Source organism: Chanodichthys erythropterus, chromosome 3 (genome assembly GCF_024489055.1).
Source record: "Chanodichthys erythropterus isolate Z2021 chromosome 3, ASM2448905v1, whole genome shotgun sequence".
NCBI lineage: Eukaryota > Metazoa > Chordata > Actinopteri > Cypriniformes > Xenocyprididae > Chanodichthys > Chanodichthys erythropterus.
Genome location: NC_090223.1, coordinates 31,875,854 through 31,892,586, shown reverse-complemented (window position 1 = coordinate 31,892,586; position 16,733 = coordinate 31,875,854). Strand labels below are relative to the sequence as shown.

General features: G+C 37.0%; 1 protein-coding gene across 1 annotated transcript; it reads right to left on the bottom strand.

Annotated features, from left to right (window-relative positions):
- Positions 1-4,125: 4,125 nt before the first annotated feature.
- dhx58 (DEXH (Asp-Glu-X-His) box polypeptide 58) lies at positions 4,126-16,377 on the bottom strand. The gene is made up of 12 exons (XM_067373677.1): positions 16,316-16,377; positions 14,654-14,827; positions 14,340-14,544; positions 13,157-13,347; positions 11,110-11,223; positions 9,652-9,784; positions 9,387-9,572; positions 7,155-7,405; positions 6,697-7,008; positions 6,424-6,614; positions 5,751-5,844; positions 4,126-5,636 (listed from the first exon to the last, which is right to left on the bottom strand). The coding sequence occupies exons 1-12, from the start codon at positions 16,325-16,327 to the stop codon at positions 5,448-5,450; spliced, it is 2,052 nt and encodes a 683-aa protein (XP_067229778.1). The 5' UTR covers positions 16,328-16,377; the 3' UTR covers positions 4,126-5,447.
- Positions 16,378-16,733: the final 356 nt, after the last annotated feature.

The window sequence follows — 16,733 nt, the reverse complement described above, 5'->3', positions numbered from 1 at the left end:
TAACATTTGTAGTTACATGGATAGTTCACCCAAAAATGAAAATTCTGTCATCATTTACTCCCCCTTAAGTAGTTCCAAACCTGTATAAATTAATTTGTTCTGCTGAACACAAAGGAAGATATTTGGAAGTAACCAAATCACTTTCAGAATGATTATTCAGCTAATCAATGATAATTTATCAGTATGGTGTAGGGCCCCCTTTTGCGGCCATTACAGCATCATTTTGTCTTGGGAATGAAAGATACAAGTCCTTCACAGTGGCCAGAGGGATTTTGAGCCATTCCTCTTCCAGAACAGTGGGCAGGTAACTATGTGATACTGGTGGAGAAAAACGTTTTCTGACTTGCTCTTTCAAAATACCCCAAAGTGTCTCAAAAACATTTAGATCTGATGACTGTGCAGGCCATGGGAAGATGTTCGACTTCACTTTCAAGTTCATCAAACCATTCTGTCACAAGTCTTGCTGTGTGTATTAATGCATTATCAAACTGATACACGGCACCCCCTTCAGAGTACAATGTTTGAACCATTAGGTGCACATGGTCCTCCAGAATGGTTTGGGAAGTGATGTGCCATCAAACACAGTAGGGAATGCCATGATAGTGCAGCTGAAATCATCACTGATTCTTCCCTGTGCTTCACTCTGGGCAGCAACAGTCGGGTGTTGAACCCCTCAAATGTGGGAAAGACAGTGAAGATGGACTCATCAGAGAACAATATATCTTTCACGTTGTCCACAGCCCAAGATTTGTGCTGTTGGCACCAATGAAACCAACATTTGGCATTAGCACGAGTGAACAATGGTTTGGCTATAGCAGCTTGACAGTTTTGGTGGAAACAGGAGAGTCAAGGGGATCATTTAATTCTGCAGTGAGTTGCACTGCTGTGGTTTTATGTTTTTTGGATACAATCTGGGTTAATACCTGGACATCCCTTTCAGACAGCTTCCTCCTGCGTCGACATCATGTTGGATGTTTCGTATTAGGCGGTGTTAAGCTGACATTACCCTAGACACCATACACAAAGACTTGATGTCCTGGTCACAGATGAGCCAGAGAGATGCACTCCAACAATTTCTCCTCTTTTTTTTAACCTCTGATATGTCTTCGCTCTGATAATTCAACCTTCACACTCTGATCTTACTGATGGAATGTAAAACCAGTGAAGATTGGCCACCGGGCTGCACATATATAGGCGTGAAACCACCAACGACCAGTGTTTCAGTTCCATTGCCCGAGCCCTGTATGTGTGTTTTTAATCAGAGAATAGCATCAAGTCACTTAAACTCCTGGGATATTGATCTGATCAGTTAAGTAGAAGAGGGGTTTGTTAATCAGTTTCAGCTGCTTTGGTGTTAATGAAATTAACAACAGGTGCACTAGATGGGCAACAATGAGACGACCCCCAAAACAGCAATGGTTTTACAAGTGGAGGCCACTGACATTTTTTCCCCTACTCATCATTTCTGACTGTTTTTCACTAGTTTTGCATTTGGCTAGGGTAAGTGTCACTGCTGGTACTAGCATGAGGCGATACCTGGACCCTACAGAGGTTGCACAGGCAGTCCAACTCCTCCAGGATGGCACATCAATATGCCATTGCCAGAAGGTTTGCTGTGTCTCCCAGCACAGTCTCAAGAGCATGGAGGAGATTCCTGGAGACAGGCAGTTACTCTAGGAGAGCTGGACAGGACCGTAAAAGGTCCTTAACCCATCAGCAGGACCGGTATCTGCTCCTTTGTGCAAGGAGGAACAGGATGAGCACTGCCAGAGGCCTACAAAATGACCTCCAGCAGGCCACTGGTGTGAATGTCTCTGTCTCAGAAACAGACTTCATGAGGGTGGCCTAAGGGGCCCGACGTCCTCTGGTGGGCCCTGTGCTCACTGCCTGGCACCATGGAGCTTGATTGGCATTTGCCATTGAACACCAGAAATAGCAGGTCTGCCACTGGCGTCCTGTGATTTTCAGAGATGAGAGCAGGTTCACCCTGCTCACGTGACAGACGTGAAAGGGTCTGGAGAAGCCGTGGAGAAGGTTAGGTGTATATATATATATATATATATATATATATATATATATATATATATATATATATATATATATATTAGGGCTGTAACGATATGCGATATGAAATCGAAATCGCGATACGCAGGTCCACGAACCTGTATCGCGATGTGAGAAGGCAGAATCGCGACACACCCCTTCCAACTCCCAGAGTTATCCTTCCTGTCCAGATCCAATGCTACCACATTTTTAAATTACTATAAGTATTAGGGGTGTAACGATCGTAGATGGTGTGTCTCAAACAGCTCTCTAGTTCAGTAACGTTAAGTGTTTCGGGCACACATTGAATCTTACAAGCAGGTTTAAACGTTTCTCATGTCAGTCTCTTGCATGGTCGCGTGAGAAAAGTCGTGGCTTTCTTTCACCGCAGTGCACAGCAACAGCTGTGCTCACAGAAAAGCAAAAGACGCTTGCGATGCTTTGCTTTAAGTTCTGTGGCGCCGTTCACATATTGCGTCTTTTCCGCGTGCAAGTCAGTTATTATTTTCAAATGTAGGCAGGCGCGCTCATAATGGGATCGACGCGCATACAATTCTCAACTTCTCAGAATGCCGCAAGCGCACCGCAGGTCGTGTGACAAGAATCAACCGATCAGCTATGGCCTTTCCGTAACAAAACATCAAAAGCTCAGCCGAACAGCTGATCATAGCTGTACATGGTGGTTTTTATATCTTATCTCCATCAATATATCTCGTAGTAAAACTAATGCAAGGGCTAGAAATCATTTATCCTTTGCAGAAACATCCTGATCCTCTTGGAGAGCCCAGTTCAAGGTTGCATAGCAACGACCAAAGCCACGGGAGCGCAAGCGCTTTGGAAAGAAGGAGAAGCGGTGCGGCCGCGCCTTCCACGCGTTTTTAGACGCGATATGTGAACGGCCCCTATTCATAATTCTAAGTTCATGTTAAATTTTTACAAAAATTTTAGTGACAGACAGCCCTATTCAACTGTTAATTTGATTACAGAAGGTTTTTATTAAAATTTTATATTTATTTATTTTATTGAAATGTGATCTTGTGTGTACAACAAGGACAATTATTGAAATTTTTTAATGTTTTTTTTTAATAAATCTTGTTTGAATTTCAGTTTTATTTTGTTCAAAATATCGTGATGCGTATCGTATCGTGAACTCCGTATCGAGATACGTATCGTATCGTGACCTGAGCGTATCGTTACACCCCTAATATATATATATATATATATATATATATATATATATATATATATATATATATATATATATATAGTCTAGTCAGTGGTGAAGCACAGCTTTACATTGCAGACTGTAAAATTCACTCAGGTGATGTACTCACACACAGAATACAAAAATTACACATATAGACATGATGAGAAAATCAATATGCCATGTAAATGAAGTCAAATCGAGTGAAGGTATGCCATTATCTGTGATTGAGCTCTCAAATTTTAGCTTTGACTTTGAAAGTCTTTGCTAAAGTCTGTGTAAATGAGCAGCATGTGTATGTGGATGCGTGTGATTTATTCTGCGGGCATTGTGTGTGCATGTGTGTTTAAATGTGTGCTGTGGGCGTTGCTGAAGCACTGATCCATGCAAAACCACACTGGCACAACACTACCCTTTAACCCTGTCAACCCGAAGGCCTATATGGCTCTGGCTCTCTTTTGCTTTGATTACACTGAATAAAACACTAATATTATTATATATAACTGTTTACTAATTAATCACACAGTTTTCTGTAATTAATCACACCTAACCTTACATTTTACAGTTTCATCATTATATTCTCCAAATGAATGGAGGTAAATACATTAAGACAGTATATTTTTTACTAAGTACTAGGAATGAAGGCTAGTATACTGCTACTGCTATTGATGTCTCTATTAAATTAATCAATGTAATAAATTATAATTTTTTAATTAAATTATTTAAATTATCATTTCATTCTTTCTGGTAATTAGACATTCAACATTCAATGCACACAGTAGTGGCCCAAAGTGATGGCTGGACTATAGGAAAACTGTCATCTTCACCCTTTATTCAAATATTTGTTAAAGATTTTGCAAGAATATTATGTACTTGGAGTCAATTGTTTTATTTGTGATAAGGCAACAATTTTTGGCCAGGCTGTCATTTAAAGAAATTATGAATGCATACAAAAATGAGAGAACCAATGAAATATTTATAACTGATTGTTATGTTGTTACTACAATGCACCTTTAATGCAGTAATTGTTCATCACATGAATGATGGTTGTCAACAAGGACAACAAGGCTTTTTTTTTTTTTTTTTTTGTACATAAAAAAAGCAAAGAACAAACCCAAGAGTGTTCAGGTAAGGCAAATGATCACATGTGCATATAATAACTAACAACAATTAACACGGAAAGAAAGCAAGACTGCGTGGCGCCATCTAGTGGCTGACACAATTCTAATGAAAATCTATCAATCTGAGAAACTCAACATCGTGTAATACAGAAGAGCTTATCTTTAACTTTTGTTTTTGTTGTCTCCTCATGCAAATCTAAGACTTTAGTCTTTCCCCTTACAAGTTCATAACAGTCAGTAAACACTTGTGTAGCTACCGTAAGGACGAAAACACATCACATACAGAGCATAATTGTTTTAATTATTTAAAAAATGCACATATTGCTGATATAATACACAGAATCTCATATGTTAATGTTATGTAGAAATTAAAAAAGGTCATAATTTTAAAGACAGACATCATACATATTTCACTTTTTTTTGGAAAACAGTTTTAAGTACAATAAACAAACCTGAACCCAGTCTAGGCTCACACATTTCAAATGTGTTCATATTTATCTTAATTTGTAAGTCACTTAGGATAAAAGCATCTGTTAAGTGAATATATGTCACTGTTTAAGCGCCGGTCTGAGCAAACTAGTGTTCAATGAGGGCCATTAAGAGCTTGGAGTGCATTTATAGACATATTGCACAGTAATCTCAACAATAACTAATAATCATAGAGCAGCACAGTCTTGATCCCCGAGATGGACACCAGAATAATCCATGAAAAAATACGTTAAGACTAAGACTATCATACTATCAAAGCATATAACACTCACACACTTTTCTCAGACAACAAAACAGAAACTAAATACTAGAATTTGAAATACACACATTTACAAACAGCTATATTGTATTGAACAGACGTTCCCAATTGTATTTTAACAATTATGACCAACCAAGATGTAAAATCAGCATAATCTGGATGGATAATTTCATATTTAAATTCTGCTGATGAACAGTAATCATAATGGTGAAGTACCTTCACGATCTACCACTGATATAGAGATACTCACTATAGAAAATCAAAGTGACGGCTACAGCAAAAGTGAAGGCAAAGTGACGGCGGCTACAGCATTAGGAGTTTAGCTGGTGTGTCAGTCACTTAAGTCCAGGTCAGAGAAACGGCTCATATAGTCAATAAAGTCAAACTCTGTCACCTGAAACTCAACATCTTTCCACTGCTTGTGAGTGAATTTGCCTCCAGGAGTATTCAAGGAAAAGCTCTTTATTTTCAAACAGGGGAGGATTGCCACCTTCTTGAATTTAATCTCCATTCCCCATTCCTGAGAGAGAGAGAGAGAGAGATAAAGGAAAAGTAGGTCAGTATTCTTATGGACTTATTCCTATGTTTAGTTGGATACATTTACAATAAATTGTGATCTATTCTTCTTTTTAACCTTTCCACATTTACTGCAGTTGATAACCCGTCCAGGTTCCCAGTCTTCAAAGGTTCTCTCCAGAGACACTTGCCCACCAGTACTATAATGCCTCCTATGAAATAGACAGTTTGTTTATAATCATAGTGGGAACCAGTGATTTTGCTATTGTTTTTTTTTTCTAAGCTAATTTTAGATTTTCCTAAAAATTTTCATAATGTTACAATTTTTTTTGATTTCCAAATAAATCATGTTCTTTCAAACTTTCTATTTATCAAAGAATATTGAAAAATTACGGTTTCCACAAAAATATTAAACAGCACAACTGTTTTCAACACTTATAATAAGAAAGCATCAAATCATCATATTAGAATGATTTCTGAAGAATCATGTGACACTGAAGACTGAAGTAATGATGCGGAAAATACAGCTTTACTCTTGGAAATGGAAAACATTCTAAATTAAATAATTCCAATCAAAAAGTTACTTTAAATTGTAATAATATTTCACAATATTACTGTGTATACTATATTTTTGATCAAATAAATGCAACTTTGGTGAGCAAAAGAGACTTCTTTGCAGGAATGTGTACCGTATGTCATTAAAATATTCATCACTGTTTCACATTTATCAGAATTATTTCATGTCTATTTGGTCTGTGATGTGGAGTGTGATGTGCTGAGGACTAACTCACCGAAACTCGGGTTTGATATTGACATGGTGTGTATTCTCTATCTTTCTTATATCTTCTCCAAGGCCAACAGAAACGAAACATCCTCTGCATTGAAGCTGAACCTGACCAGGACTGTAGCGCTGCTTCCTCGCATCCTTTTTTCTCTCGGCTTCAATCCGAATGAGAACAGCCATTTGTTGAAGCTCAGATATCTGACGAGCAGAAAGAGAAAAGTTTTTTAGGGAATGGAATTTTAATGCTTCGAGATTTCTATTATATGACATGCAAAGTCACCTTAATTCTGAACTCCCTGGGACTCATACTCTGTACTTGGTCAATAGCTTTTGAGGTCAGACTTGTTAGATACTCATTGGTGTGTTCCCTGCGTAGTTCACGCCCACCTTCTTCAGCCACCACCGAGTAGACGCTTTCCAGAGCTCGAGCCCGCCCACTGGCCTGTTGCTGAGCGATTTCATTGGTCAACAGCCCGTAACGGACAACTAAGTTGCATTCTGCAATATCAAGTCCCTCCTCGGCTACACTGGTAGAGATGAGGAGGTTGAGGTGTCCTAGTCTAAATTCTTTTATGATACTCTTCTGTTTACTCTAAGAACAAATACAAAAAATAGAAACAAATTACAAGTAGAGAAAGGTATAAGCAGATTCAGAATTAGTCTGTATTCCCATGTTTTTCAACTAAACATGACCAACAAATGCTTTAGAAAACCATTTGAGATGTTTTCTTGCTGTACCTGGTTCATGTGGTTTACCCCAGTACCCGTTCCCGTGAGAATGCCAGCGCTGATTTTGACCTTCTGCAGCTCAGTGTTGGCGTTCACCCAGTCATACAGACAGTGTGTGCCCCTGCGCGTCTTCGAAAAGATGATACCGCGAGACATTTCATTCTCTCTAAACTCTTTCAGCAGCGTGCGTTGCAACTGGGCCAGTTTGGGGTTTTCGTAGCGGGCATCCAGTGCCAGCTGTCTTAGCTCCACACGGTTCTCTGCGTAGTAAGAGCAGAAAAATCCACTTCATTGAGATTTTATTAGCTTATTGCTAGTAATATACATTACATCAACATTTGGATTAAACAGACTGCAAATAAAGAGACAGTTCACTCATAAAACATTTTAGCCGAAAGGAAAGTTATCAGTGAATAATGACTTTAATTTCAGCCTTTTTCCTAGACAAAGCTACTGTATGACTTTGCAAGTCTTGAAATATAGTGCACAAATCATGTTAACTATGTGAGACGACAGAAAGGTAAATGAAATGTAAAAATAGGGGAAATGAGTAGGCAAAAGTAAATATACAATATCAGCAGATATAGATCCAATACTGAGTGATGCATTACAAAAAGTATAACACTGTAAGATTGAAAATATCTAAAAGATATTTTAAAATGAACAAAGACACTTGCTTTACTGTTTCAACCCCCTCTTTCTTGCTACAAAGGCCATTTGGAAGACACAAATGTGTTGATAGTGATCAAGCCCCATAAATATGTGAATCGAATCAGTGGTTCGGAGCGCCAAAGTCAAGTGATTTCAGCCGTTTAGCCGTTTGATAGGAGATCTGAATTACTGATTCGATTTGTAAAGCACCGAAGCAGTATTTTGAAATCGGCCATCACTATATTGTTGAAAAGTCGTTATTGTATTTTTGGTGCACAAAAAGTATTCTCATTGCTTTATAATATTAAGGTAGAACCACTGAACTCACATGAACTGTTTTAAATATGTTTTTAATACATTTATGGACCTTGAGAGAGGAAATGTCATTGTTGTGAATGGAGGCCTCACTGCACTCTAAAAAATGCTGGGTTAAAAACAACCCAAGTTGGGATGAAAATGGACAAACCCAGTGATTGGGTTAAATGTTTGCCCAACCTGCTGGGTTGCTTTATTTAACCCAAATATTGTTCAAAATTACTGTATTGCTCGTTTAAAATGAACCCAAATTATGTTGGAAATTATTAATGTTTAATAAATGAACATTTATTAATAAGTTTATTGAATAAGCAATTTAATAAATGTTTATTGTTTGATTATTATCAATAAATGTTCACCTTTTGATTATTATTGTTGCCTCTAGTAATTATGTGTCTGATTTTTAATTTCCAACCTATTTTGGGTTCATTTTAAGTCAGCCATATAGTGATTTTTAAACAATAGTCGAGTTAAATAAAACTACCCAGCACGTTGGGCAAACATTTAACCCAACTGCTGGGTTAAAATAACCCAATCGCTGGGTTTGTCCATTTTCAACCCAATGGGTTGTTTTTAACCCAGCATTTTTTAGAGTGTTAGCCATTGGATTTCATCAAAATATCCTAATTTGTGTTCTGAAGATGAACGAAGTCTTACACGTGTGGAACGGCATGAGGGTGAGTAATAATGACATTATTTTCATTTTTGGGTGAACTAACCCTTTAACAGTCCCTTAACTAAATGCTTTCATTATATGAAAAAATAGCATAGCTTCTACAGGGACACGTTTACTTACTGGAGTAGGACTTTTCTCCATCTCTGGTAAGATAGCAATCATGATGATAAGTGTGTTCTTTAATTATTAGGGGTGCAACGGATCGCAGTCAATCCGTGATCTGTACGGATAAGGCCCAACGGTTCGGCACGCATGTGATTTGCAGATTAACTGCTAAATTTAACTATCAAAGAGAGAAAGTTTATCATTTGGGCGTGTTTTGTCTCGCCAACTAACACATTCAAACGATTTTAAAAGCGGAAGAAGAGGCGAAAATCGGGACTCATGAAATGTTATCTTTGTGCCACACCTGAAACGCGCACGTGTGTGCACGTGCACACAGAGAGGGGGTAGGGAGAGAAAGAGAGAGAGAGAGAGAGAGAGAGGTGCGTTTCAGATGGGTTTGTAACAGCATATAGCTGAGTAAATTATGATTTTTTTGTGTGAACTGTCCCTTTAAGAGTATCACAATAATCAACAGAATAGTAAAAAATCCACACCATCAAAAAGTCCCTGGAGAAAGAAGTCTGTTCCATCCAGCAATCTGTTGCTCCTTGAATTGTAGAACTCGTCCAGAACATTGAACGCGTCCACCATGCGAACGGTGTCGTGAATGAGAAGAGCATCGTTGTATTGGCGCAGATGCAGCGCACACTGAGTGATCAGTCTGTTCTCTACCTTAACACCTGATCCACAAACACACCATCAGATCAAGTCATTTTTAGGAATGTACAACTCAAAGTTGTAGTGACAATGACCTCTAACCTGTTTTCTCTAGTTCCACCACATCAGCTTCATATTCCTGGGTGCCCACCTCCCGCAGGCTACGGCTCACCGTTGATGGCATGAACTCATGAATCATTGACATCATTAACTTCAAGTGGTCGCCGAATGGATCCTGTTGCACACAAACAAACATACACACATTTTGGTATTGAATGTTCAAGCAGTTGGTGCAGAAGAATGACATTGTGACTAGGGTTGCAAAATTCCAGGAATTTTCAAAGCTGGAAACTTTCCATGGGAATTAACGGGAATAAATGGGAATTAACGGGAATATATGGGAATTAATGGGAATTAATGGGAATAAACAGAGAATTCGCAAAATTACAGGTTAGCCTATAACAGGGTACTTAAATGTAGTTGAAAAGAACATCTTGCTGCATAGTTTTAGTTAAACAACCATATTTAATGCAATTTTAGTTCAATTTTTACCCTGCACATTCCTCAATCACAGTCACATGACTTATTACAGGGCTATTGAGGCCATGCCCCCTGCATGCTCTGTGCATTCCCCCAGTCCATAACATGCACATTTGATCAGAAATACAGAAAAAACAGTAATATTGTGAAACATCAATACAATTTAAAATAATGGTTTTCTATCTTGATATACATAAAAATATAATTTATTCCTGTGATAAAGCTGATTTCAGCATCATTACTCCAGTCTTCAGTGTCACATGATCATTCAGTTATCAATGTTGGAAACAGTTGTGCTGCTTAATATTTTTTATAACCTGTGATACTTTTTCAGGATTCTATAAAAATTTAAAGAACAGAATTTTTTTAATAGAAATCTTTTGTTACAATATACACTACCATTCAAAATTTGGGGGGTCAGTTGATTACTTTTATTCAAGGATGTGTGAGATTGATAAACAAAAAGTGATATTAAAGTGATATTGTTAGAAAAGATTTTGAATAAATTCTGTCTTTTTAACTTTTTGTTAATCAGTGAATCCTGAAAATAGTATTACAGGTTCCAAAAAATATTTAGCAACACAACTGTTTCCAACAATGATAAAAACTGAGTATCAGATCAGAATATTAGAATGATTTCTGAAGAATCATGTGACACTGAAATAAATAACACATAACAATTGCTGCAATAAAAATATATTTATTTTACATATTTACTAAATTAGAATTAATTGAATGCGAAAAATAAATAACTGTTATTTCATGTTATGACCAAACAAAATGTTTATATTTGTTTTTTATATGATACTTTTTATATAAATATTATAAATTTATATACATTTCCCAAAATTTCCAATTAATTCCCATAAATTCCTGTTAAGTTTCCAAATTGGAATATTTCCAAAATTCCCCAGCTTAAGTTTCCGTGGAAAGTTTCCGGAAATTTACCGGAAACTTTCCACCCCTTTGCAACCCTAATTGTGACTGAGGTGCAGTCTGACAGTGAACAGAGGTCAGTACCAGAGCTCTTTTTTCAACAATGTCATATTGCTTTCTGGGTGTAGGGACGACTGCCTTCAGCTCTGGTGCAAAATTCTTGGTGGACACAATTTCCGAATCCAGATTGGCACAGATCTGAAAGAGAGAGAAAGAATAAGAATTCTTTTATTAATTCGGTAACACTTCTCATTTGTTAAAGGTGGGGTATGGAGTTTTTCAAAAACACTGTTAGGAAGTTAAAAAAAACTGCAGAAAGAGAGATGGGACACAATACAAAAGAGCTCAAAAGAATATCACTGGAATGAAGGTTTATGACTGGGCAAGTGCTTTATATTAGAAAAGCTTTCCAGCGCTGGAGAGAGCTAAGTGGGAAAGCCTGAAAACAGACACGTGAGTAACACTAGGTTTGAGTGTCATGATTGTCTGGAGCTGCTGTGCTGTTGGCCACTTACCACAAACTCTTGTTTGGATTTACTCTTGTGTACCATTCATTCATTTTTTGTGCTTCTTTGTTATTCGTTCATCATCTGCGCTTAATTTTTCATGAAGCGTTTTGTTGCGTGTCAGCTGTGATAAACAGACATCCACTCTCAGTAACAGTGGCCAGATAGATAGTGAGAGTTGTGCAGGTAAACCACTGCGCACTGATGACCGCTAGAGAATGAGGTGTTTAGCATCATTGATAGTGCATTCGCCTCGCATGCCAGCAGCAGATGGGCTTGGGTTCAAGACTGACTCAAAGCAGGGTGGTTAGGATTTGGAGGAGGAGGGAGATTTTTTGGAGGCGGAGCAACGACAAGAGGAGTAGGTTTGTTTGGGTTGATTTCAAATATCAACAATGTCCAACAGCGTTGTTGAAAATCTACTTACCCTGCCTTTAATATTAAAAATGTGTTATATTTTTACAGCATTTATTAACCTTTGTTGATGTTAATAAAAATGCATTAATGTTAACAGATGCAATTTTTTTTCTTAAAATGTTGAGATTAACATTATTAAAGATTAATAAATGCTGTAGAAGTATTTGTTCATTGTTAGTTCATGACATGTTGTTAAGTAATGTTAAAGGGATAGTTCACCCAAAAATTAAAATTTGATGTTTATCTGCTTACCCCCAGCGCATCCAAGATGTAGGTGACTTTGTTTCTTCAGTACAACACAAATGATGATTTTTAACTGCAACCGCTGCCGTCTGTCAGTGGTATAATGCAAGTCAGTGGGAACTTGGACTATAAGAGTAAATAAAACTTGCTTAGACAAATCCAAATGAAACCCTGCGGCTCGTGACGGCACATTGATGTCTTAAGACACGAAACGATCGGAACAGTATTTATATCATTTTTTACCTCTAATACACCACTATGTCCAACGGCATTCATCACTTGATTCGTTTGGTCTGATCGCGCTCTGACAACGGCAGTGATGTCTTGCGCATATACTTCAATGAGAGCGAGACATCACTGCCGCTGTCAGAGCGCGATCAGACCAAACGAATCGAGTGATGAATGCCATTGGACATAGTGGTGTATTAGAGGTAAAAAATGATATAAATAATGTTCGGTTTCTCGCACAAACCGATCGTTTCGTGTCTTAGGACATCAATGTGTCATCACGAGCTGCAGGGTTTAATTTGGATTTGTCTGTGCAGGTTTTATTTACAGTTATTGTTGAAGTTCCCATCCACTCGCATTATTTGACTGACAGACAGCAACGGTTGCAGTTAAAAATCATAATTTGTGTTCTACTGAAGAAACAAAGTCACCTATATCTTGGATGCTCAGGTGGTAAGCTGATAAACATCAAATTTTCATTTTTGGGTGAACTATCCCTTTAACAGATGAAACCTTATTGTTAAATGTTACCATTAATTCAAAAAGCAAAAAAAAATTGGGTTTCTGTATTAACATGCATTCGATTTTTAATTAAATAATTACAAAGTATTTGCTATGATTTTGATATTTATATTTAGCAAATATTTTGATATTTAATCTTGTGACTATGTTAAATATCAAAATATAATCATTTTATCTTTATTGTTCATCCCTAGTTTGCACATGTGCCCACACACCTGCAAGACATGGTCCACAGCTTTTGCCAGTGTCTTATTTCCTCCTGTACCAGGTGATGCTGTGAGGCCCAAAACCTGAGGCAGATTCCCTTCTTTTCTCACTTTCTTCTCCACATAGCGGCCCATAATCTTGTTATAGACACTCTCCTTTTGCGTGTGGTGGCATTCGTCTATGATCAGCAGGCTGAAATCTGAGTAGAGATGATTTATTTTTGTAAATAACAGGAGAAAAAAGAGACAAAACATTTATTTTTCCTATTTAAAACTTCACTCTTCTGTAGTTACGCCTTCCCTATTTTACTTATGGAAAAAATGGAACTGGCGCTACGTTCGTTCCGTAAGTAGAATAAGGAAGGCGCAGGATATACAGCGTATTGAAGAATACAAAAGTGCGGTTTTCGCGGAACCACGTGCAAGGCGATCATTTGTTTATATAAAGCATATGCATTTACATTTTTATTTTAAATGACTGATCGTTTCACTTATTCTTTGTCTGGTATCGTTTAAAGCCCTTTGAAGCTGCACTGAAACTGTCTTTTTGACCTTCAACCGTTTAGGCTCCACTGAAGTCCACTATATGGAGAATAATCCTGGAATGTTTTCATCAAAAACCTTCATTTCTTTTCGACTGAAGAAAGAAAGACATGAACATCTTGGATGACATGAAGGTGAGTAAATTATCAGGAAAATTTAATTTGAAAGTGAACTAATCCTTTAAAATAGGAAGTTATTTTAAATTGTAATATTTACTAATATTGCTGTTTTTACTGTATTTTTGAGCAAATACATGTAGCCTTGGTGAACATAAAGAGACTTTCAAAATCATTTTCTTTTTTTATCCTGCAAAAATCTTACTGACCCAAATAGCAGATTAAGCCTAAATGGCACTCAGTAGGTAGTTTAAGACCAAATGCTGGTTTGTTGTTATTGATAAACTTATATTCGTAGTTCATAGCTAAAAATATCTTTGAATTAATAATTAAAATAGCTTTTCACAATGAAAACTACAAAGTTTTTTTTTTTTTTGATACAGTCAAGACGAGACTTGTGAAGTATGTGAGGGGCTGTGTCAAATGTTTTATTGGATAATAGTATGTTACAATATTCATTTAAAGAGCCACTTTTACATGTATGTGCTAGAAATAAATCATGTTATGGTGTGTCTTACAAAATCTTCTGTTACCTGTGAGCTCCACGTGTTTTTCCTCCTCCGAGCTGTTCAGGGCGTTCTCCAAGATCTGAGCCGTGCAGATGATCAGGTCTGAGTCTATGACAAGACACCTAAATAAGTCCTTGTCACTGCTGTCTCCACTGATGGCCTTTACCCTGTATGCCATCCCAAGGCGAGGGTAAAATTCATTTTTAAAGTGCTGGTCTACCAGATGCACCTGAGAACAATTAGTATATAAACTCAGCATGTAAATCTTAAAAAGTAAAAAAAGACACAAACAACATTATGTACGGACCCAACGTGATTATGCACTAATCTGGCTTCACCTTGTTGACGAGTACTGCCACTTTGGCATTGAGTCTAGTCTCCAAGTGCTTCTTAGCAACATAAACTGCAGCACGGGTTTTTCCTCCACCAGTGGGAAGCCAGATGATGCTGTTCTCCCCCTTTAGAGCCTTCTGCACTACTTCCTCCTGGTATGATCTAAGAGTGAGCTCCTCCTACATTCACAAACACAGTGGAAACCATTTACTCTTAATCAAAAATTGTAAGTGTTCATGTACACTCTTAGAAAAAAAAAAAGGTTCAGTGGGGTTCTATATAGAACCTTAGGGTTCTTGACACAATTTTAAAGAACTCTTAATGTCAGAAAGATTCTATGTAAGGCGTTTTTTCAAGTGATAAAGTGTTTAATTAAAAAATAAAAATAAAAAATGAATTAAAACAAAATTAATTAAAAATAAATCCATAAAATTATCCCATGATGGGATCCCATGAAGATTCCATATGAAGCACCTGACAGAACTTATATAAAATTTTGAGTGTAATATCAATTAAAAGTTTCATTACCACATTTAAATCCTTGAATTTAATGACTGACACAGTTCTTGAAGATTCAGACAAAAAAAGAAAAAGAAAAAGAAAAATGCATCTAGTCATGTGCTGTATTTACATCATTTAACCAAGTAAGAGTTTCCCTGTTACTTTCTGGTTAAAAAGAAAAAAAAACAAAAACAAAAAAACAGTACAGTATGAAAGTGATTATATTAACCTTGAGCCATTCTGAACATACAGTAAAGTACAGGTACAATAAAAATTGCACAAAGTTTTAGACCTTTTGGCAACTTTCATAACCTTCTTATAAGCATTTAAAGGTGAAATGTTACTAGTAGCTTTACCAGTAATAAAGTTCTGCTCTTTTAACAACTTGCGGCCTAGTCATAGGGCTAATTAATAATCAATCCAAAAATGAATATCAGGGATACAAACAGGTAAAGAGGAAAAAAGGTGAGAACATTGCGTGGGGCGGGGGCATGCTCCACACTGATTTTTTTTTTTTTTTTTTTTTAAAGATATTTGCTTTAAATGTTCATTTGTAGTTACTTTAAGGTTTTTTTTGTTTTGTTTTTTTATTACATTATATGTCCAAAATGGTAATTTTTCACAAAAAAAAACAAAAAACAAAAAAAAAACATATTGTTGCAACATTTTACCAAAATCAAGATTGAATACATTTGGTCAAAATCTCATGTTATAAAAGATGAAGTGCTATTCAGGCTACTTAAGACAATATTGGCTGATTAGATAGCAATACTGAGCTGAACTGCAAACTGTTTGCCCTCTCTCTTCACCATTCCCACATCTCACATATACCACAACTCAAATATTTCCCTTTATAGACAGTTTTTTAAGTAAAGGAAACACTGTACAGTACTTTCTGAAACAGCCTTTATTTACCCTTATAAGTTCACAAGTACCATCCCCACCCCCTTTCTCACTGGATCTATGCAAATCCCATAGGTGACCTATTTTGATCTTAAAAAGGTGAGTTGTCACTGAAAGGTGAGGAGTTTGCATCTAGGATAAATATGAACAATGTGAATATTCCATGTTAAAATATCAAAGCTACTATTCTGCTTATGGTTTTGTATTGAAAAACAACAATTTAGATCAAAGAAATATCTGAATGTGTCAGCAGATAAACTCACCTGTGCTGCCATCACTGTTGTGTCGAGAGGTCTGTGTTTTACTTTGGACCTTCTCTGCTCTTTAAAACGTCCCTTTATGAGCCAGCTGAACAGAAAAACGAAACCAAAAACAGAGAAAGGGCCCAGGAGGAGGAGATGAATGACATACAACAAAAGGGGCTAAATTCAATGACAGCAGGTGGCTGTGGGCTGTTAGTATAAGAAATGAAAGAAACTTTTTAATTAGTAATATTGCTTTTTGTTATCCGGGCTTTGTTTTTCTTCGATTGTCACTTGGCACAGCAGTAATGTGGACATCTGAAACAGAATTTGATTTGTAAATGTGGCGAGAAACACAGGCAGACGCTGCAGTGAGAAAGTAATGGAAAGACCTAGATGGGGCCCCATCTTTCAGTCACTGACGTTAGGAAATGAAACT

Excerpts from the sequence above, each read along its gene's own strand:
- dhx58 (XM_067373677.1), bottom strand. Across the intron at positions 13,348-14,339 it reads AAAACACGTGGAGCTCACAG|ATTTCAGCCTGCTGATCATA; the intron begins GTAACAGAAGAT and ends ATCTCTACTCAG. Across the intron at positions 5,845-6,423 it reads AATATCAAACCCGAGTTTCG|GAGGCATTATAGTACTGGTG; the intron begins GTGAGTTAGTCC and ends TCTATTTCATAG.